Raw genomic sequence first — 22,843 nt, 5'->3', positions numbered from 1 at the left:
TCTTCCTCCACAAACTAAAAACACACCTCCTCCTTCTCCTCCTGCACCTCCTCCTCCTCCTCCTCCTCCTCCTCCTCCTTGAACAGCAGAACTTTAGTATCTTCAAATAGAACTTACTGATGGCACTTTGTAGTTTGGCTTTCTGGAAGAAATTATATTTTCTTGATTCTTGTTGTTCTGGTTTTGAACCCTCATGGTTGAAATGAACTTATTGCAAGTCTTTGGATAAAAGAGTCAGATAAATGAAATATAATGTAATGTAATGTAAAGAGGAGAAGGAAGAAGAGGGGAGAGGAGAAGAGGAGGCAAGCTTTGGTATGAAATCTAATTTAACGGATATATAAGAAGCTTGAGTTGAAGAAATTCGAGGCACTCGAGGTGTGACGATATAAAAAAAAACAAAAAGGCTTTCATAACTCATAGCACATTTTAAAAAAAAGTCGTTCATCAGGGCAAGAACATTATGTCAAGACAAGAAAGCCAAATACAGATATTTATCAAAAGTCTTAAAATATCTTGATCATTTTTGGAACATTCAAACATAAAAAATGACAAATAACATTTAGAAATTGTCCCTAGAGAAACAGAAAAGGAGTTTTTACATGCGAACGGAGGTATTGCGCAACTTTTAATGTGTAGATCCGAGATCTTTGTAAATCTGTCGCCGTTGAAGATGTGTTTTTTTATTTTTTCTTCTTCTTCCACAGGTGTAATACCTGTATAAAGTGATCTCCTCTCCGAAGCCCGGAGTTCTTGCGGTGTTCTTCTGGCGGCTCGGATCGCATCTTTTTAAATGTTATTTGGCATTTATTGTTTGAATGTACCAAAAATTAAGATTTTAAGACTTTTGATAAATATCTGGATTTCTTGTCCTGGTATGATGTTTTCTTTTCTTTTCTTAACTTCTCTCGTCTTGTCGTAGAAGCTGAAGTGTGAACCAAAAGCCTTCTTGGTTTGGGTTCTTGTAATTCACGTTATGGGACACTCCACATTATGGACATTGTTTTTACTGTGTGCCGTAAATTTTTATTATTAATACATTTTCACAAAGAAAAAGTCATGTTAATGTAAAAATCCCTCCCCCCCCAAAAAAAATAAAAAAATAAAATAAAATAAAAAAAGCTGGGTTAAACCGGTTGGTTTAAAGCAGAAGTTTGGAGGAAAAGTCTCAACTTCCGCCGACTCTCCGTCGCCGTGGTTCGCCCCAGAAAAAAGGGGGCGTGGCGACACAGGCGTCACGAGTCGAGCACCGAGCCGCGCGAGCGACTCGAGCGGCTTCCCTCGTGAACCACGTGGCGCGGGCTCGCACGAGAGCTGTTATGAAGAGGAGCAGCCGGGCAGCTTTCTATTGAGGTTCCCTGAAAGCCCGCGGTTGGGAAGAGAAACACGCACACAGCTGAGGAAATGTCGCAGTTACAGGCGCGGTTCTTCACGGAGAACAAGAAGTAAGCGGTTTATTTTTCTGGGATATAACTGAACTATAAAACGACTTTTTTTTTTTTTTTTTTTTTGGAGCTAGCTAATGCTAACAATTTCAACGTAATGACGTAGTACTTTCTTCACGTGCCCCCTCGCGAGTTATACGGACTAATTTAATCTGTTAAAGACGTGTTTTGCGTGTGTTTTTTTGTTTTTTTTTGTGTGCAGGTACGTCGTAGATGACGTCCCGTTCTCCATCCCAGCAGCGTCCGAAGTGCAGGACCTCAGCGGCGTCATCAACAAGCTGCTGGAGGCTAAACATGGTAAAAGTCACGTGATTTTTGTTCATACTTTCTACTTTCAATTAAAACTGAGAATCCATTTTGCATCTAGGCTGTAAAAATAAAATAAAATAAATATATATAAAAGCCATAAAAATTACAGAATAAAAATAGAGGTAGTAAAAAGTATAAAAAAAAAAAAAAAAATGCACAGTATATACAAATCAAATCAAATTAAACAGACAGTGTTGATGGTGAAGGACAAACAGTTGTGATTTCACTCGAGCATCAAATTTGGTGTTTTTGGGAACAGAAAAGAATTCAGCAGGGAGTCCAAATCCAGTTATAGATAGTTAGTGAAATAATTAGACATATAAAACATGAATAGGCATGTACATACCTTCTTTTGTTTTCACAGCATCTCACGGCAAAGTGGATTTCGACTTCCTGGTCCGGGGTCAGTTCCTGCGGTCGTCGCTGTCCGCCCACATGGACACGGAGGGAATATCAACGGTACGGTCCGACCGGGAAAACGTGCCGACTTCTAAACGGGGCCGACGGATGAAAGGAACCGGACTTATTGAGTGCAAACGTTGCCCGTGTGTGTGCGTTTCAGGAAGAAGTGGTGGAGATCGAGTACGTGGAGCGGATCACGGCACCGGAGCCGCAGGAGTGCATGATGCACGACGACTGGATCAGCTCGGTGGACGCCGACGCCGAGTGGTGAGACGCAGCCGATGTCGGACGCTCGGTTCACGAGCTGCACGAGGAGCAAATTCGGTCACCGGAGTTTGTAGTTTTCTGGCTGGTGTTGCGTTTTCATGTCCGTTTTGTCATCATAGCAACACTGAACAAACCATCCAAGTGAGGGAAATAGTGGTTTTCTTGATCCGGCTGAGATTCACGTACATTCATCAGTTCTCTCTTTTTCCTTTTCTGTTCTTTTTTCTTCGCTCATTCCTTTCGTCATTTTTTTCTTTTACACCGACGTGTAACACAATCAAACATTTATCATAAAGAAAGCAGGAAGTCCCGCAGCTAAATATAAACAACCCTGCTGATGCTCTCTGATGGACGAATCCACTGGTATTTCTTGTCATTTACTTATTATGAGTAGCTAAATTACTTTATTGATAGCTTTAATACGACAGGAACCCCTGAACACTTCCCTGAAAATAGAGATGTCAATATTTATTTATTTTTCTGCAGGATCCTCACGGGGTCGTACGACAAGACGGCCCGGATTTGGTCGGCGGAGGGCAAAGTGGTGATGACGGTGGCCGGACACACAGATGTGGTCAAAGACGTGGCCTGGGTGAAGAGAGGTGAGCGGGACACAAACGGCAAACAAGATTTTTTTAAGAATTAAATTCAGTTTTATCTATATAGCGCCAAATCACAACAGAGGTTATTTCATGGCACTTAACACATTTAAAGTCCTTACAGCGGAACTTTACAGCATTTATACAGAGAAACCCAACAATTCCCACATAAAGCTAGGAGGGAAAAAAAACTCCTCTTTAAGAGAGAAAAACCTCCAACAGTAGCAAGGAAAAACTCTCTTTAACAGGAAGTAAAACCTCCAACAGTAGAAAGTAAAAACTCTCTTTTAACAGGAAGTAAGACCTCCAACAGCTGGAAGGAAAAACTCACTTTTAACAGGAAGTAGAACCTCCAACAGTAGAAAGTAAAAACTCCCTTTTAACAGGAAGTAAAACCTCCAACAGCTGGAAGGGAAAACTCACTTTTAACAGGAAGTGAAAAACTCTCTTTTAACAGGAAGTAAGACCTCCAACAGCTGGAAGGAAAAACTCACTTTTAACAGGAAGTAGAACCTCCAACAGTAGAAAGTAAAAACTCCCTTTTAACAGGAAGTAAAACCTCCAACAGCAGGAAGGAAAAACTACCTTTTAACAGGAAGGAAAAACTCTCTTTAAACAGGAAGTAAAACCTCCAACAGCAGGAAGGAAAACCTCCAACAGTAGGAAGGAAAAACTCACTTTTAAAAGGAAGTAGAACCTCCAACAGTTGGAAGGAAAAACTCACTTTTAACAGGAAGTAAGACCTCCAACAGCTGGAAGGGAAAACTCACTTTTAACAGGAAGTGAAACCTCCAACAGCAGGAAGGAAAAACTCACTTTTAACAGGAAGTAAGACCTCCAACAGCTGGAAGGAAAAACTCACTTTTAACAGGAAGTAGAACCTCCAACAGCAGGAAGGAAAAACTCCCAACATATGAGAGTGCGAAAGAGTGAGAGGAAATAATAATAATCACAATCTTTTTCGTTAAATCTCGTGTGTGTGTGGATGTTGCAGACGGCCTCACCTCTCTGCTCCTCACTGCCTCTATGGACCAATCGGTGCTGCTGTGGGAGTGGAACTCCGAGAGGAACGAGGTGAAGGCCAGACACTGCTGCCGGGGACACACGGGGAGCGTCGACACCGTCTCCACAGACCCCACCGGCTCGAAGGTAGAAAAAAAACCCAGTGGTTGGAAAATATATTAAAAATAAAATAAAAAGGGCTTGAATTCACGTCTCAAGGTTGCTTCCCCTTTTTTTTTTTTTTTTTTTTTTAGTTCTGCAGTGGTTCCTGGGACAAAATGTTGAAGATCTGGTCAGCAGGTAGGTGCCCCAAAAGGTCTCATTATCGGATATATATATATATATATATATAAAAAAAAGCACGCGTTCATGCGGCTACTGCGTGTTTTCCGTCAGTACCCACGGACGAGGCGGACGAGGTGGAGGAGGTCGCCGCCGACAGACCAAGGAAGAAACAGAAGACGCAGCAGCTCGGTCTGACCAGGGTGAGTTCAAAAACAACAACAACAACAGAGTATCACCAACCTGAAGATGATCACCTTTTTTTTCTTTTTATAACCCTGCGATCTCTGTTGCCGTCTCAGACTCCCTTGATGACGTTGTCCGGACACAACGAGGCCGTGTCCTCCGTCCTGTGGTGCGACAGCGAGGAAGTTTGCAGCGCGTCCTGGGACCACACCATCCGCTTGTGGGACGTCGAGACGGGAACGATGAAGACGACGCTGGTAAAGGAACACAGCAGCTACATGGTTTTTGCAGTAATTTCATTCTGTTTTATTTATATGGCGCCAAATCACAAAACAGGGTCATTTTTTTAGGGCACTCGACACAGTAAAGTCCTTTAAAACAGAACTTTATAACATTATAAAGAGGAAAGAAATGATTCAAGAATTCACACGTGAGCAGCTGGGAGGAAAAAACTCTTCTTTAACAGGAAGAAAAATCTCCAACAGCAGGAAGGAAAAACTCCCTTTTAACAGAAAGTAAAACCTACAACAGCAGGAAGGAAAAACTCCCTTTTAACAGAAAGTAAAACCTCCAACAGCAGGAAGGAAAAACTCCCTTTTAACAGGAAGTAAAACCTCCAACAGCAGGAAGGAAAAACTCCCTTTTAACAGGAAGTAAAACCTCCAACAGCAGGAAGGAAAAACTCCCTTTTAACAGGAAGTAAAACCTCCAACAGCAGGAAGGAAAAACTCCCTTTTAACAGGAAGTAAAACCTCCAACAGCAGGAAAGAAAAACTCCCTTTTAACAAAGTAAAACCTCCAACAGCAGGAAGGAAAAACTCCCTTTTAACAGAAAGTAAAACCTCCAACAGCAGGAAGGAAAAACTCCCTTTTAACAGAAAGTAAAACCTCCAACAGCAGGAACCTACAACAGCAGGAAGGAAAAACTCCCTTTTAACAAAGTAAAACCTCCAACAGCAGGAAGGAAAAACTTTTAACAGAAAGTAAAACCTCCAACAGCAGGAAGGAAAAACTCCCTTTTAACAGGAAGTAAAACCTCCAACAGCAGGAAAGAAAAACTCCCTTTTAACAAAGTAAAACCTCCAACAGCAGGAAGGAAAAACTCCCTTTTAACAGAAAGTAAAAACTCCAACAGCAGGAAGGAAAAACTCCCTTTTAACAGAAAGTAAAACCTCCAACAGCAGGAAAGAAAAACTCCCTTTTAACAGGAAGTAAAACCTCCCAACAGCAGGAAGGAAAAACTCCCTTTTAACAGAAAGTAAAACCTCCAACAACAGGAAAGAAAAACTATGGATATAAGATATACTAAAAATATTAACAAATTATATAAATATTGACATTAATTAAGGAAACTGTGTAAATTTCAGATTAGTCGTATCAATGAAATTTAAAAAAAATAATGAGTCACTGAACATAAAAATAAAAAAAAATCAGCTTTAGTTTCTTATTACACATATATATATTTATTTATTGTCTTTCACTCAGGCTTATTTATTTTGAGATCGTATAAAGGCTTTGAATTGAGAGCACGATTTTCTCACGGTTACTGTTGACCCTGTTTTTCTGGCATTTCACATAAAAAAAAACCAAATTGTTTTATTTTCTTTCACAGACGGGCAGTAAAGTGTTCAACTGCGTTTCCTACTCGCCTTCGTGTCGACGGCTGGCCACGGGCAGCACCGACCGACACGTCCGACTGTGGGACCCTCGATCCAAAGGTACCAGCGAGCCGTCCACGGATCCACCTACGTGTATGTCAGGTTTTTATTTTCTGGTCTTCATTCATGAGTCCGCCCTCTTCCTCCTCCTCCTCCTCCTCAGACGGGTCTCTGGTGCTGCTGTCGCTGACCTCCCACACTGGCTGGGTCACCGCCGTTAAGTGGGCGCCTGCGCATGAGCACCAGCTGGTCTCCGGTTCCCTTGACAACCTGGTCAAGCTCTGGGACACCAGAAGGTCGGTGGAAAAAAATAGTCGTTGGTTCCTACAAATCCATCCCACACCGTTGCACTGTTTTTAATTTAACGTAATTTTTTTTATCTTATTGTATTTTATTTGTATATACTGTGCATTTTTTTAAAAATTTAAAATTATTATTATCATTTTTTAATATTATTTTTATATCTATATATCAAAGACGCATCACTTCTAGTTTAAAAAAAAAATAAAATTAAACGCAGTAAAGTCACAAATTTTCTAAAAATATTACTCGTATGTTCATTTTTTGGGGACTATTTTTTTTCATTTAGTGCTCTAGAGAGTAAATAAATCACAGTGATGCAATTAAGTCCATACAGACAGGAGCATGTGCCTGCATGTGCCCAGATTGTCACCATGGTTACCGGGATGCAATTAAGTCCCTGTGTGTCAGAGCAAGGCAGTAAGAGGCAGGTCAGACCACCAGCTGATGTCAGATTCATCATCTCCTTATTTGGTCGTTAAGAGTCCCCCCCCCCAGTTAAACTAAACGATGGAAGAAAATATTCCAGTTTTTAATCAAACATTAAAGCGTTCTTGGATCATCTGAGAACGTCAAAGCTGAAAATAGATAGATAGATAGATAGATAGTAGGTAGTAAAAGGATAAATATTTAAAAAAAAAAATTCAAAATGCGCAGTATACACAAATACAATAGAATAAGATAAAAATAAAATAAAATGATATAGGATGGATTTGGCCAGAGGTCAGTTATTGTAAAGCGCCCTCTTGTGGCGACCAGGTTTTGAGGGCCAACTTGAAAAAAACAAACTCACAAACATTTTTTTTTTAATCGCAACACTTACGTCCTTTATTTAGGACAGAAACAAGCTTTTTTATTTATTTATTTTTTAATTTATTTTTGTTTTGCATTAAAAAAAAACCCAATTTGAAACGTTATTTTTCAGTAACTCGTGCAAAAAAAACAAAAAACTTGGACATCTTTCTTTTTTTCTTTTTTTTTGCTGATCCGCAGCGAGCTTCCTGTCTCTTTCAAAATAAAACAGGATGATTTATTCAAACTCAAAATTGAACACGTGATTGTTTGTGTGTCGTCTCGCCAGCTGTAAGGCTCCTCTGTACGACCTGGCGGCCCACGAGGACAAAGTGTTTTGCGTGGACTGGACGGAAAGCGGGGTACGACACAAACAAACAAACAAACAAACAAACAAAACACCACATACACAAAATAAATGTGTAACCTGTCGTGTTTTTTTTTTTTTTTTTTCTCCTGTTTCCAGCTGATGTTGAGCGGAGGCGCGGATAACAAGCTGTACACCTACAGATACTCGGCCTGTCAGACGGACGCGGGGGCGTAGAGGACACAAGACAGAGACGCAACCGTTTTTTGGACTCATCTCCTGGTTATTTTTAAACCCCCCACCCCCTTTCAGTTTTCACACATATTTTTCTTACAGCTCGTCTTCGTTTCCCTGTAAAACCTGAACAAAGTATAAATTAATTTAGTCTCCTAAATGTCGTCTCTTCGAACTTTGTCCCACACAATTAAATATCCATGATGTTTCAATGGTGGTTTCATAAGTGGACTCCATATAATATCCATACTATTATATTTAGTATTTAAAGTAAAAAAAAGAAATGGTGTGAACGCAGGTGGCATTTCTGCAGACTTTAGCCAAAAAGGAATTTACCCAGAGTTCATAGCAAAATTGGAGTCATATTAAATGTCATTTGAAAAAAAAAAAAAAAGATTATTTGTATTTCACGTCAAATTGTATACATTGGATTTACTTATGTTAAAGCCTTTCCTGGTTTGCTAATTTGCTAAAATATAATGAAATATAATATTGATATATATACACACACTTATTCATTCTTTTTGTTAAAATTATGATTCAATATTTATTTTTTATTTTTTTTTTCTGGAAGTGTGTCTTTCCAATGGTGATGCAAGCAGCGTGTGATGTCACAACTCGGTCTTCCCAATTTTGCCTTTTGGATTTGAGCCGCACACTTTTATTAGGAACGCCTGCTTAAGCCCGATTGGCCAATCACGTGTCAGGAGAGGACGGTATAAAAAACAACAAAATCCTGCAGGTTCATGTTAGGAGCTTTTAGTTATTAATCAGTGAACATCTGATCCAGAAGCCGTTTTACAACAATTTATTTGTTGCAGTTGAAGGTTAACAGATGGATGATGGGATTTTTTTTTTTTTTATACGTGAAAGGAAGTCTCAAAAACAGTAATGCAAAAAAACAAATGCAGCAAATACCAAATCCAATCTAACATTTCTTAACTTGCTTCTTCGAGGGCTTTTAAACACAAGGATGGAGCTTCTCTCTTTGTTCTTGAGAGGAAAAGAGGCTCTGCAGCCCAAAAAAAAAGAAGAAAAAAAAGAGGTGACGTTATGTAACTTCCCGGAAGTCTGGTGAATCGGCGCTTTTTGCCGAGGCTGCAGGTGATGGTGAATCCAACGGAGCTGACCTACCTTACGGATCAGACGGATGCTGCAGACTTTGGGCCCGGTGACCCCGGTCAAGTCGGGTTTAAATGTGCGGTCCGTTAATGCCTCATTCGCCGTCCTCGTAAAAACATTGCGGAATCCATGACGCGGAGAACTGATGATAATTTATTGATAAAGAACACCACATTAATAAGAAAATACTAATTGTGTTGCTGAGGTCTCTTACATGTCCCATACTGCATTTTTAAAATGATTTAAATACAAAACCACAATCTTATTAGATAAAATCAGACAAATATCTAAAGTAATCATTTTAATTCTGACATTATGGGACATTTGCTTCAATTTTTTTCATACAGTAAACCTTGAATTACAACTCAGGGAATCCATAATACTTGTCATTATTCCAACTTAATATATATATTTTTTAATGTTTATTATGACTATACCCATTGTGCATTTTACAATCTGCAGTTGAACGAGGTCATCGACTTCCTCATGGTTCTTGCCCAGAAAAAGACAAACGCTGAAGACTTCTTTCCTCCTCCAACTGGTTTGACCACAGAGGTTGGCAAAAGAAGAGAGGTCTCACTCGGAATGATTTTTAAGAGTTTACATTTGTTTATTGAGAAAAAAACAACAACAACCATCCACACTTATTTCTTCACAATATGGAAATTAAGCTCCAAAGGGAGCCACTCATCTCAGGAGAGTCAGGTTGTAGAAATATGGCGGTATTTGATGCGAACTATACTGACTTCTAGAGTTACACATCGACATTTTATAGATATGTAATGGTCAACTTTATGAGGGTCCGATTTTTTTTTTTTTTCTTTCTCAGAAACACACGTTGAGCAACATTGAGGCTTAATTTCAAATGTTTTTTTTTTTTTTTTTTTTTTTTTAGGTCAGACGACGTCCATTTTGCAATGCCAGTGGACAAGGCAGGTTTTATTTGCCGTGAGCGGGGGGGGAGGGTTCGTAACAATAGACGATCTTTGACGATGACGTGGACAAAGCAAAGCGGCCCTCGAGCGCCCCGCGCGGCGCTGCGTGTGTTTTTTTTTTTTTTAACATATCCTGTTTCCTCTGACTCAGACGATGACGGTCATCGGGAGAGCAGGCTAGCCGAGCCGAGCCGCGCTGCATAGATGCTGGAGGAAGCTGAAAGCAACACAAAAGGTACATTCACTTCATTAAACACGACTATTACATTAAAAAACAGACTCGTTAAACTGCCGCGTGCCGGTGAAACGCTCTCGAGACGCACCGCTCGAGCTACTAGCTGAACTGCTGCTAGGTAACAAGCTCCTTTCTTTTCTTTTCCTTAACGCTTTTTCTTCGTTTTCTCTTGACACGTTTATTTATTTATGTTCACCGCGTCATAAATGTCTCCTCCGTGCTGATAAATGACCGAATGACACTTTATTTTTTGGGGGGCTAACCGTTTTACCTGTAATTGAACACCTGCTCCGGCAGCCAGCTGACTCTCCGGTCTCCGGTGAAAGTCGCAGGTCTCTGATCACCGTTATTAGATTAATGTGGTTTATTTATTTTGTAATTATTATTATTTTTTTTTGTTGTTGTTGAACCGATCCAAATATGACGGAGATCCCCTGCATGATTAGTTAAAATGCAAATCCGTAAATGTAGATTTATTGTCCTTTTGAATGTGTACAACGAGGATTCACTTTTTTTTTAATTTTTTTAATTTATCAAATTTTTTGTATTAATTGCAACACAAAAAGACAATCCACTAAGGGAACAACACAATAACAATAAGAGGAGTCAATAACAATACGAGCAGTCGGTACAGTTACAGGTTGTGAGTTGATGTTTGTTTGTTTGTTTTGTTTACTAAGCAGTCAGTCTGACTTCCAATTTCGCCGTGAGGGTGTTTCGACTAGGATTAACTTTGAAGCACGAACAAATTGAATTTCTTGCGAACAACATAATAATCACAACCAAATTTTATATACATAAATGTCAACGTGCTAAATCCTGGAATGCACTTAAAAACAAAACAAAACCTGTTTTTGTCTGAATATGATTTAATTTAAGCCCCCAATTTGACTTGTCTCCATTTTATTCTTTTTTTTTTTTTTTTTCTCTTTGGACAACTGGGTCGGTTTAAATGTTACTCGCCACTTAATGTTTAAATGCATGTTAAACTATGAAGAGATTTTTGATTCATTATTTACAATCTGGACATAATGTTTTTTCCCCATCATGTGTCTTTTCCCTCGTCCCTTGTGACGGTTGATTGGTCCATACGGGTCATGTGACCACTGACCAACACGTATAAGGAACAGCCTTATTTGGAGCTGCCCTGATGACGGCCTTCAGAGGCTGAAAGAGTTTTTCCTGTGATTGAACAGCCGTGACTGATTAAAGGCTTTTAGATCTCTTTTTTCAACTCAAATCTATTTTTGCTTTGTTTTTGTAGAGCAGAAAAAAAGGGCCGGCATCCTCTAATGGACGGGTACGTGTCGAAGCTTATTCTTCACCATAACTGTCAGATCCAATCCACTACCATTATGGCACATATGTTTATATAAATGTGCCCCCCCCCCCCTCCACCCCCCTCCCAGGTTTGCAGGCGACATGCTGAGCGGGGGCCGGGCCCTGCTCGGCGAGGACAGCTCGGTGATGGCGCGCATGCAGAAGAAGTTCTGGAAGACCAAGCAGGTCCTCATCAAGGCCACGGGCAAGAAGGAGGACGAGTACGTGGTGGCGTCGGACGCCGACCTGGATGCCAAGCTGGAGGTGAGGGTGTGTGTGTGTGTGTGTGTGTGTGTGTGTGTGTGTGTGTGTGTGTGTGTCAGTTGAAACTCTAGCACGTCCACACACACACACACACACACACACACACACACACACACACTGAGACTTTTTGTTCGCTCCAGAATAAAGATCGGGCGTCCTCGTCGTCCCCGGAGACAGAAACAGAACTCGCCACATTTCCAACGATCCAACAAAGACTAAATTCAGAGCAGGATTTTTATTGTGATATTTATTTAATTAGAATTTTTTTTTTGGGACTTTACAACTTAACAAGACAAAACTTTAAGAATACAAAACAGAAGAAGAAAAAGAAAAAAAAAAAACACAACAAAAGAAACGACATTAAATAATAACTCGACCAGCCGGACATAATTCCATCTTACTCGTATCATCAGGTCACGTCGACGTGAGGGTTTTATTTGTATTTATTTTTTCCAAACACGGCAGGCGACAGGTGTCGGCCGACGGACTGAAGCCCGCCGGCTGTTTATTCTACAGTTAATGAGTAACTCGGGCTTTCTTACCGTCTGAAGTCTGAGAGGGGGCTGCAGGTTCAGGTTGAAGGCCACCAATATTTGTCCTTTTCGTGGTTGTCGTTATCAAAAATGTTTGTTTATCTTGTTTCGTTTTCAGTTTGGTTTTTTTTGCACTGAAATTGTGCGATTTCAGAAAAAAATGGCAAGTCGAGGAAAAAAAAATAAAAATCCCGTTTTTATTCCTTTTTATTACTTTATGTGTATAGAGTTTACACATCATACTAAATGTCTCGTGGTTTGCAGTCGGTATAGAAAAATTCTTATTCATTTTCTGAAATGCGAGACACTGGGCAAGGGGAGGGACGGGGAGGGACGGGGTGTTTTCCAAAAGAAAGTTGGGACAAGGGCGCGTTTAAACAACACTCTGTAAACGCTTCGGGGCGGGAGGAGCATCTGAAATCCGACATGGGGCAAGAATGGGGCCACGTTTCCCTTTCGAAACTCCAGCAACTGGTCTCTTCATTTCTGGACTGTTTGCAGAGTGTTGTTAAAAGAAGAGGTGTTGAAAAAAACAGAACGTTGTAAACGTGCCCCCCCCCCCCCCCAGCTTTATTTTTGGTTGGCTGGCGTCAAATTCAAAAATGAGCAAAAACATTTCCGAGTTTCCACATTTTTGACACGTTTTTTTTTCTCCCATCGTCATGACAACAATGCCACATTCGCACGGGTGAATTCTTTCTAATCACGCCGCTCGTCTCCTTTTCGCAGTTCTTCCGCTCGGTCCAGTCGACGTGCACCGAGCTGCTGAAGGTGATCGAGAAGTACCAGCACCGGATCACACGTGAGTCCGACTCGTATCTATAAAAAAAAACAACAACAATTTGAGCTGTTATGCGTGTATTTGTTCCTTTTTTAAATAAAATTTTTATGTGTATAAATCCGCTGCTGAAAATAGTCCCGAACAAAACTCACTGCTGTTTCAGTAATGACAGAAACTTTTTCGGACTTTTTTTCAGAATCAAACTTTATTTTATTTTATTTTTTTAATTTTTATTTTTTTTCAAACTTTATTTTTATTTTAGAATCAGCTGTTAATGATCCAGGTCATATTTTCTGAAAAAAAAAAAAAAAAAAAAGTGATAATCACGTGTTTTTCGGGGGCACGGAGGATTCAATAAAAGCCAAGTATGTCCTTTTTAAATTTAAAATGTTTTTTTACAATTTATTTTACAATTTAATAGGACTTCAAAACTGCATCTTACTCGTATCATCAGCTTCCAGTGTTTTCAACCTGTCCATCCCAGACGGGTCCACCAGGTCTGAGACCGGCTTCCATATCTTGAGAAGTCAGGTCAATTCTCCCCCTACGTTGTTTAAACTCCCCACCCCTTCCCCCCAGGTTTGTCTCAGGAGGAGAACGAGCTCGGCCTCTTCCTGCGCTTCCAGTCCGAACACGACCGCACGAAGGCGGGCAACATGATGGACGCCACCAGCAAGGCGCTGTGCGCCTCGGCCAAGCAGAGGTCCGCCAGGCGAGGATCCAGAAATTAACATTTAAAAAAAAAAAAAAAAAAAAAAAAAAAAACCCACACACACACTTACAACCTGCTGCCGGTTTGTCTGAACGTCTTCTTTTTTTTTGCCCCCCCCGAAAAGGATGGCGCTCTGCCCGCCGCTGCACCGCCTCCACCAGGAGGTGGAGACGTTCCGGCGGCGCGCCATCGCCGACACGCTGCTGACGGTCGGCCGCATGGAGAAGGCGCGCACCGAGTACCGAGGAGCGCTGCTCTGGATGAAGGACGTCTCCCAGGAACTGGACCCGGACACCTACAAGCAGCTGGAGAAGTTCCGCAAGGTCGGCGCCGCCTTTCTGCTGGAGGGCTGACGGAGGCTTCACTTCCTCACTGACCTCATGTCCTTTGTGTGTGTGTGTGTGTGTGTGTGTGTGTGTGTGTGTGTGTGTGTGTGTGTGTGTGTGTGTGTGTGTGTGTACAGGTCCAGGCCCAGGTCAGGGGGACGAAGGGCCAGTTCGACAAGCTGAAGAACGACGTGTGTCAGAAGGTGGACATGTTGGGAGCGAGCCGCTGCAACATGCTCTCTCACTCCCTCTGCACATACCAGGTACCCGTTTAATTAACATACAATATAATATCACAATAAATGAATAATGATAATAAGCGTAGTATCATTAGATACGTGTTTTAAAGTCGACTGAATAAAGACAAACACGTATCCCACCAAATAAACCAGCGCTGACGTTTATGACTATTTTATATTTAGCCTTTTTTTTTTTTTTTTTTTTGCGATATCTGTTTATTTTGTTTATTCATTCATTAAATGAAGCTCTTACAAGCCACTACTGCTGGCACTAGTTGCCGCAGACCGAGTCGAGTCGTTTTTTTTGGTGTTGTTGTTGTTGAAGGAAGCATGGTCGGTCGTCGACGGTAACAGAAGTCGTGCCGTATAGAAAGTGAACGGCGGTATTTTGTTTGTCCGGTTTCTTCAGACCACTCTGCTGCAGTTCTGGGAGAAGACGGCCCACGCCATGTCGGGCATCCACGAGGCCTTCCAGGGACACGTACCGTACCAGTTCAACACGCTGAAGGTTGTCGCTCCGGCTTTGAAAAAGAGAAATAATTCAAAACCGCCGACGAAAGGTGCGTGTCTTCTTTTTAAAGCATGAAGTTGTATGTGTGTGTGTGTGTGTGTGTGTGTTGGGCAACAGGACCTACGGGACCCGCTGGAGCAGATATCTGACTCGCAACAAGCGGAGGACAAGAAGGAGACGGCTCTGCAGAGCAACACGGACAGGTGAGGAGGAAAAACAACTATAAAAAAAAAAAAAAAATCAATTAATAACACACACACACACACACACACACACACACACACACACACACACACACACACACACACACACACACACACACACACACACACACACCATCTGTCTCCGTTCTCAGGCCAGCCAACATTCGGTCGCGCTTTTATTCGCCGACTTTTATTTATACGCGTAGCCGCCGCGGAGGTCACTGTTGTTTTATTTTGGCGGAGGTCCTCGGTGGTTTGCTGTTGTGTTTATAACAGCCAATCAGAAGAGGCTGTTGATTTTTCTTTTTTTTTCTTTGACGTTTTTGGTAAGAAAACAGCAGCTGCCGTGTCTTACTTAACACACGCACACACACACACACACACACACACACACACACACACACACACACACACACACACACACACACACACGCTTTCATTGTCATCCTTTTGTTTTCCTCACACACCCCACCTCAGCTGCGTCTTCATCAAACGCGGCGGCGATGTCGTCCCCGTGTTGACGAACCAGTAAGTGTGCGCGTGACCTGTAGGCGGTCAGTAGCGACCCGTGTAGCAGCTCCAAATCCCCATAGAGGCCACCGCATCGCTACAAGTAGAAATAAAATAAAAATAAAAATAAACCCGCGTCTCACCAGCCAACATAAGGCGCTTTCTCATTTTGTTTTTTCCTTTCCTCCCTCTTGTCCACAGCCTGGTGTCCCTGGATGACGACAAGCCGTGCGACGCAGGTATGTGCTGCCCCCTGCTGGCCGAAACGCAAAAGATGCCGTTACATATTTTTTTTTTACCATTTTTTTTAATTTATTTTTTTAAACCAGATTTGAGAAGCAGCAGCTTTTTTTTTTTTTTTTAAATTTGCTAAAAAAAAAAATTATTTACAGGTTTACTTGATATTTCTGTTTTCCTTTCCAGACCCCGCCTGCAGCAGTGATGGGCGGAGCCAGAGCGGTGACATCGGTAAGTGTGTGTCGCCGGCAGTAGTGTAAACAGTACAGATGTGTACGTTGGGAGGTTTTTTTTTTTTTTTTTTTACTGCTCACCGTGGACCACCGGACGGCTTTTTGATCTTCAGCGCACCGAACCGCTCCGGCCCTGCACGACCTCCGAGGACTCTCCGCGGGCTCCGACGACGACGACCTGATGCTCGGGGCCTTCGACCTGCCGCGGGCCACGCCCCCAGCAGATAGCCAGCTCCGGCATCGAGCCCCGCCTCCTCTACTGGCCGGAGACCAGAGGGACCCGTGGGGCTTCGGAAACCTCCAGTCCGGCCTCTCACCGCCGCCCGCCGCCGGTAAACTGGCTGGGCCGATCGTCTACTTCTACTTCCTCCACCTTCTATTTCAACTTCCTCTTCCCGTTCGGACGTGGACTCGGTCTGCCTGGCTCGCTGGAAGGGAGTTCGTCCCCTTCGCTTTCTGTCTTTTTTGCTTTCAGGCTTCTGAGATTCGCTTCTTCCCTTCACGTCTGTACAATGCGTAGCTTGTTAGCTTAGCGTAAAGACTGGAAAACCAAGTGGTTCCAACCAGCGTTGCTTTTAAAGTGCAATATTTAACTTTTTTTGTTTTGTTTGTTAAATCTGTCACTTTACTGTCACGGGTGAATATTCAAGATGTGGAAAAGCCTGGTTGAGTTTTCAAAAGGAAAAAAAAAAAAAGAAGCTCGCTTTAAAGGCTCCTGTGGAGTTTTATGACGTGCTCAGACCAAACGAAGGAGCGAATTATTCCCGAGTCGGCAAATTCGCACCATTCGACCGCTGTTGGCGCTTGCAGAGCTGTTTTGCGATTCAACGTGTGATCAAACATTTTTGGGAGGAAATCGGCACGCATTTTGAACTTTCAAATGAGGTCTGATATGAGGGCAGTAACCTGTAACTTTCTCTCATTTTGTTCCTCTCCTGCCCCCTCAGGCGCTCCTCCGCTTCCCTCTGGGACCGGACCGAGACCGGAGGAAGACGACGACGGCGAGCGCAGCGACATGGCGTTTCTCAAGGACCTCCTCGGTCCGGGCTCCAGCGACGAGTTCAGCAGAGAATGGCAGGACGCGTTCGGGATGTTTGACCCGCCCAGCGTCGCCACGGCGACCGCGGGAGGAGGAGGAGGAGGAGGAGGAGGCGGCGAGGCGTTGGCGGCGGCGGCGGCGGCAACGTGCGAGCCCTCCAACCCTCCCAGCCCCACCGGCTTCCTGCCCTCCCAGCTGCTGGATCACAGCCTGAGCTCCACAGGTCGGCCACACCGCCCTCTGCTGGAGGGACGAAGTCCCTGCATCACACCGGCTGATGAGATCCAGAAGCACGCGTAACTGCTTCTGTTTTCTTTTCCCTGCTTTTTTTTTTTTTTTAGGCTGGGCAACCCCACCGATGTTCCAAGCTCCGCCCCTTCAGCCTCCGCCTGGTCCCAACCAATCAGCTCAGCCGGCTCCGAGTCCAGCAGCCAAAGGTACGAGTCCGTGTCGGTGTTGTTTTTTATTTTTTTGGGGGGACCTGTGACATTGAAACTAAATGGATAGTAGTTACTAGACGTAACTGCAGTTCTACGAGTACGTACCTATTTTGTCCGGTCGGGGAAACGCTGATCGAATTTTTGTAAAATACCCAACATTAAAAAAAAAAAAAAAAAAGGACGCTATCGTGGAGATGTAACGAACTGATAGAAACGATCAAATGTTTACGACAAGTTTAACCTTTCGTTGCGATGTCCGCAGCTCCTTCAGGAGGATCCAAAGACATGTCGGCCTGGTTCAACCTGTTCGCCGACCTGGACCCCCTCTCCAACCCCGACGCCATCGGACGCTCCGCCGACGAGCTGCTCAACGCCTGAAGTTAAGTGTGTGTGTGTGTGTGTGTGTGTGTGTGTGTGTGTGTGTGTGTGTTTACTGTTACAGATACACACTTCTGTTTGTGTTACACTGGAAACCGCAGCGCCGTCGAAGGCCGCGAAGCCGCCGACTCGGCAAAACCTTCACTTGGGCTTTTTGGCGTTTCCTCCCTTCTGTCGGGCGGAGACGTTTGTTTTTTGTTTTTTTTTATCCACGTGCGCGGATATTACGAATATTTCTATTTACTGCTTACGGTTGTTTTTAACGTAGTCGCACGCGGATGCCGAAGGTACGTTTTAAAGGATGAAGTTTCGCGCGACGCGAGATGAAAGCGTCGCTGAGCGGCAACAAGGAGCCTCGTGTCGCGAAGCCACGTCAGCGAAGTCTTTCCGGATAAGACGTCTTTTTTCTGAAATACGCCGCGAGCGCAGAAACGGAGCCGACGGGCAAAATCGTCGTGCTTTCGGTCCCGTCGGTTCGCTTCGTTCGGCCTTTTTTTTTTTTTTTTTTTTTTTTTGGTGTTTCTCTCACCGCCGCCCGGTTCGAGAGCTCTTCATGCTCTCTACGCCGCGGAAAGGCAGGAAACGAAGAGACGGACTACGCGGCTAAAGTTACAGAAAAATAGTTGTGCTTCTGAAGCTGTCGGAAGACGGCTAACTACGCAGCTAAAGTCGTAAAATGACGCATCTAGTTATAGAAAGATAGCTAACTACACAGCTTGTTATAAGAAGACCGCTAACTATGCAGTTAAAACATTAAAAAGACGGCTAACTACGCAGCTAAAGTCATTTAAAGACGGCTAACTACGCAGGTCATAATCAACTCGGTATCATGCAAGTTAGCTGCTAAGCTAGCCTTCGCTAAAACTGAAAAGTGCATTTTTAGCTACCGCTCGGGGTGTTACGACTTTTTATTGCGGTCCAAAAAAAAAAAAAAAAAAGATTCTATATCGTTTTTTTTTTCTTTAAGATCTTCGCAGCTGTACTTTTTCTCTGCTTTTAAAATAATATAAAGTCCTCGCCCGTAAATCGCCGCGTTCGCGTCCAAATGTAGGTCGAGAGATTTCCGCCTCTCCCGAGCGAACCGATCGGGTTTCGTAGCCGCGACACGGGACGCCCCGGGACGCCCGGGGGAACTTCGCGTCGCCGTCGTGACGCCAACACTCGATTGTACTTCGCCTCGTCCACCTTCATCCCAGATTTTCCGAAAAAAAACAAAAAACAAACTGGATGTTTGAAATCGTCTTTAGTCTCATCTGTTGTTGTAATTTCACAATCGTCCAAGAAACCAAAAAAACAAAACATGAAGGATTTATTTTGCAATAAGGAAATGTTTCAGGACACTGGGATGTTTTTTGTTGTTGGTTTTTTTGGGTGTAATTCTTTTTAAGTCTCTACAACTCTGCAAATAATAATCTGACTCATCGAAATGTATTTATTTTTGAACTATATCTCGATCGCCGCTCGCAGAAACAAACGTTCTTTGTGGCGCCGTATAACTGTAAAAAAATTGAAAAGAAGCTATATAATAACGACGAAGTAACACTGTAAAAAAATATTTCGTGTCTATTTTTAGCTCGGTGTTTATTTGCACAGATGGATTTTATTTTATGGGGAAATGAAACAAATGGACACTGGAGGATTGTTGCCGTGTTACATAATCAACAACATGGATTTTTGTTTGTTTTTGTGTTTTGACTGGGAAATAAAAAAAACAACAACTTACAGACTGACATTTGTGAATGTTTAGGATGCGAAGTCGCATTTCTAAAATAGATTTTATGTAAAAAAAGAATGAAGGTTGAGAAGACTGTATGCGTTAAGTGAAACCAAAATCTTCTGTTATTTTTGTGCCTGTGGGGGAAAAAAACAAAAATCACACTGGAGTGGAGCGAAGGGGACCAGAGTGCATCATGGGAATTCCAGGAACTCAGAAAAACACTTTCTTTTTTTTTCATATGCACAAGCTGCACATGAGTATCTCAGCTTTTCGTGAAGGGGGTGAAACGACATCCGTCACCACACGGTAACCACGGTTACATTGTGTTTCCACCCGAGTTGCGGCAGCCACGAAAGGGAAACTTTGGTGTAAAAGCATTTCCATCACTTCCTGTTATTAACACTGTTGATTTAAACACTTCAAAAAAAAAAAAAAAAAAAGAATGTATTTCTCAAGTCAATCACAGAAACCTTTCTGTATTTCAACTATGCCTTTTTATTTCACTCGGAGGGGGTTTCAACAGATGAAAACTTGGCAGTTCTGTTTCCAATAAAACCGGACAAGCAAACGCCGAATCGCCGTGTCGAGTTTTTCTTGCGTTCCAAAATGCTGTTTTTGATCCACTTTGAAAAAAAAGACAGAAGAAAAACAAAAAAAGAATCGGGAAGAAATCTGTATTTGTACGTGTAAGAATTTTTTGTTGTTGTCGTTTGTAAACGAGAGTTGTTTTTTTTGTTTGTTTTTTTAAAGCGCCGCGCGAGAACGCTGTCGCTGCAGGTGTGATTGTTTTTCAGCATTTTGGAACAGAACTCTGTTGTTTCTGTCAACGTTTTTAAACTGGGTTTTTTTTTTTTTTTTTTTTAAGCAACTAGCCGTTCCCCCCCCCCCCCCAAAAAAAAAAAAAAAAAAAAAAAAATCAGGTCACTGAACAAAATGACATCCACGCTTCTCTACGTCTCGACTCTGCTACAGGTTTGAAATCTTCCGGGATCTCCCGCCGTGAGGGCTACATAACCGTAGATAGCAGCTGTTCTTGGTTGTTTTTGCGCTCTTTTGTTGTTGTTGTTTTTTTGTTATATATATTTATTTTCATCAGTAGTGTCGACTTGTTAAAGTGTGTGCGCTGAGAAGTTAGCATGTATCTCTCGTTATCCTCTATTCACTACAAACCTGAGATGGATGATGTTAATCTACTCTGGATTTTTTAAATTTTTTATTTTTTTTAAGATTCTCCGAAAGACCCAATTACACTCCTGTCTTGATAAATAAATACATTATTATTCACAATAATGAGACATGTAGTAATTCACAGTACTGAGCGGAGGAGGGAGAGGGAGAGGGGGTGGGGGTGGTGGTGTAAGGGTAATAATAGTACACTTGTTGACTCATTCAGATACATATCGTCGTCAGCCCCCTCCCCCCCCCATTAATACAAACACAGTGTGCCCTCTATGTATTTACATTCCTGTCCCGCCTATCAGCAGGCACGGTATCGAGTAGTAGTTGACATGTAACGGGAAACGCGGGAGGACGAGCCGGAGCGCGGAGGGAGGCCGCGAAACTACAACCGGAGTCGTCACGACATTTTTTGCCACCCCCCTCCCCCCAAAAAAACCTAACTAAAAACTGGACTTTTGTTTAAAGGTAAAAGCTTGTAAAACGTAAGAAAAGACCCTTGAATTTCCCCACTAAAATATTATTTTCTGATTATTTTGAAGGCTCTGAAATCCCAGCTTGAAAGTGGGTGTGGCTCAGTTGTGATGTCACAAAGTTCTTGGCACCGGATCAGGCTTTTAGCAAATCACATCTGCAACCACACTCACTGCAGGATGTTTTTTTTTTTTTCTCCAACTTTCCTCTGATTGTTGATTATCTGCACAATTTTAAAGCTGCATTCATTTGTTGTTATTTTGGGCCACAAGGGGGCAGTGGAAACACATTTGCAGTTATATGAGAATATTTGGAGTCCTGTTCGTGTCCGGTAGATTAACTAAAGTCCGATTTCTTTTTTTGCTCTCGCTTTGGTCTCCACCAGCTTAAACACAATCATATAACATTCACCAGCTGGTTTATTTAGAGATTTTGTCGATTGGAGGAAAAAAAAAACCCCAAAAAACAGTTAAGACTAAGAAAGTATTAACAAGGGCACCTTTAAGGTTTGAACTTTGACCTGTAAATTACCCAAAAAAGTAGTAATCGAGAAAAATAACCAAGAAAAAAACCCAATCCAATTACGATGTAAAAAGCGGCAGGTTGTACGTGAACGACTCCGTCCGCAGACCTCTCCGTGCTCGGGCGGGGGGGCGCCCCCTTCTGGAAGCTTTTTTATTTTATTTTTTTTTACAGCAACACAAGCTGAGCAAAACAGAAGGAAAATCAGCTTTTACAGTGACTTGTGAGGGAAAGAAAAGGAGGAAGAAGATGAGGGTGGGGGAGGGGGGTGCGCTGTGAGCAAAGGCTGGCGCTCGGGAAGAAAAGGGGGCGGGGCAAGCAGACTTACATTATAGCCCTGGCCTGTGTTTTTTTGCCCCGGTAGATACACACCGGCCGGCGGGTTTTTGTTTTGTTCCGTTTCCTGCCTGGCCCCGCCCCCTTCCATCCATGTGTATCTACGAGGTTTTATTTGGGGGAGGGGTGAGAGGGTGGGGGGGGACAAAGCGGTCGAAAATATTAGGCACATTTTTTTTTTCTTTTTTTTTTTTCCAACTTTCAAGACCCTCCCCCCCCCCTTCAAGTTTTTTTGCTACGTTAGAATCTGGCAGCACCAAAAAAATGTTTTGCCTCCGCGGTCAATCAATCGGTCGCCGTGGAAACAGACGACCTCTTTTTTTTTTTTTTTTTCTTCAGTTTATGGAAGGCATATTTTATTTTTTTTATTTTTTTTTATATCAAGAGAAATAACTACATATAGAAAAAGAGATATGTCCGTGGAAAGGCGCCATGGTATAATAATACGATGAAATCAAAAAATAGTCTGTCCGTGTTTTTTTTGTTTTTGTTGTTGTTTTTTTCCCATCCCCAAAAAACAGGAACATAACCAGCACTGAAGGTAGAAGAAAGCGATGAAAATGTTGGCTGCAGACGCCCCCGCTCGTTGTCGGAGATCGTCGTCGTCGTCGGTGAAGGAGGACGAAGAGGAGGAGGAGGAGGAGGCAGTGGGAAGCGCTTTTTCAACAAGATAAGGACATCGGAGAGCTGAGCTGGCATGCTGAAGGTGGTTTTTTTGTGTTTTTTTTCTTTTTTCGTTGGAGCAAGAAGAAGAAGAAGAAGGGCTGTTTTTCCTTAAATGTTTTCTGATTGGTGGTTGTTGGTTTTTTTTGTGGGG

General features: G+C 42.5%; 2 protein-coding genes across 3 annotated transcripts; both read left to right on the top strand.

The window, feature by feature from the left end:
* The first annotated feature begins 1,278 nt into the window (after positions 1 to 1,278).
* wdr12 (WD repeat domain 12) lies at positions 1,279 to 7,943 on the top strand. The gene is made up of 13 exons (XM_069723313.1): positions 1,279 to 1,445; positions 1,648 to 1,742; positions 2,119 to 2,213; positions 2,317 to 2,423; positions 2,910 to 3,025; positions 4,017 to 4,171; positions 4,279 to 4,324; positions 4,421 to 4,509; positions 4,609 to 4,749; positions 6,105 to 6,210; positions 6,314 to 6,446; positions 7,532 to 7,604; positions 7,709 to 7,943. The coding sequence occupies exons 1-13, from the start codon at positions 1,405 to 1,407 to the stop codon at positions 7,784 to 7,786; spliced, it is 1,275 nt and encodes a 424-aa protein (XP_069579414.1). The 5' UTR covers positions 1,279 to 1,404; the 3' UTR covers positions 7,787 to 7,943.
* Positions 7,944 to 9,984: 2,041 nt separating this feature from the next.
* On the top strand, positions 9,985 to 19,961 carry ical1 (islet cell autoantigen 1-like). Of its 2 annotated transcripts, XM_069723300.1 has the most exons (15): positions 9,985 to 10,075; positions 11,340 to 11,375; positions 11,485 to 11,659; positions 12,922 to 12,994; positions 13,553 to 13,676; positions 13,810 to 14,008; positions 14,149 to 14,274; positions 14,660 to 14,758; positions 14,879 to 14,964; positions 15,676 to 15,713; positions 15,898 to 15,942; positions 16,058 to 16,276; positions 16,892 to 17,206; positions 17,325 to 17,420; positions 17,686 to 19,961. In XM_069723300.1, the coding sequence occupies exons 2-15, from the start codon at positions 11,368 to 11,370 to the stop codon at positions 17,799 to 17,801; spliced, it is 1,719 nt and encodes a 572-aa protein (XP_069579401.1). In that variant the 5' UTR covers positions 9,985 to 10,075; positions 11,340 to 11,367; the 3' UTR covers positions 17,802 to 19,961. The 2 variants fall into 2 exon arrangements, with proteins under 2 accessions (XP_069579401.1, XP_069579402.1); XM_069723301.1 differs by lacking the exon at positions 16,058 to 16,276.
* The last annotated feature ends 2,882 nt before the right edge of the window (positions 19,962 to 22,843 follow it).

Source organism: Brachyistius frenatus, unplaced genomic scaffold, assembly GCF_029030835.1.
Source record: "Brachyistius frenatus isolate BFR_SWC_R1_liver_20210118 unplaced genomic scaffold, ASM2903083v1 Contig_323, whole genome shotgun sequence".
Lineage (NCBI taxonomy): Eukaryota > Metazoa > Chordata > Actinopteri > Embiotocidae > Brachyistius > Brachyistius frenatus.
This window is presented reverse-complemented; position numbering and strand designations above follow the sequence as displayed.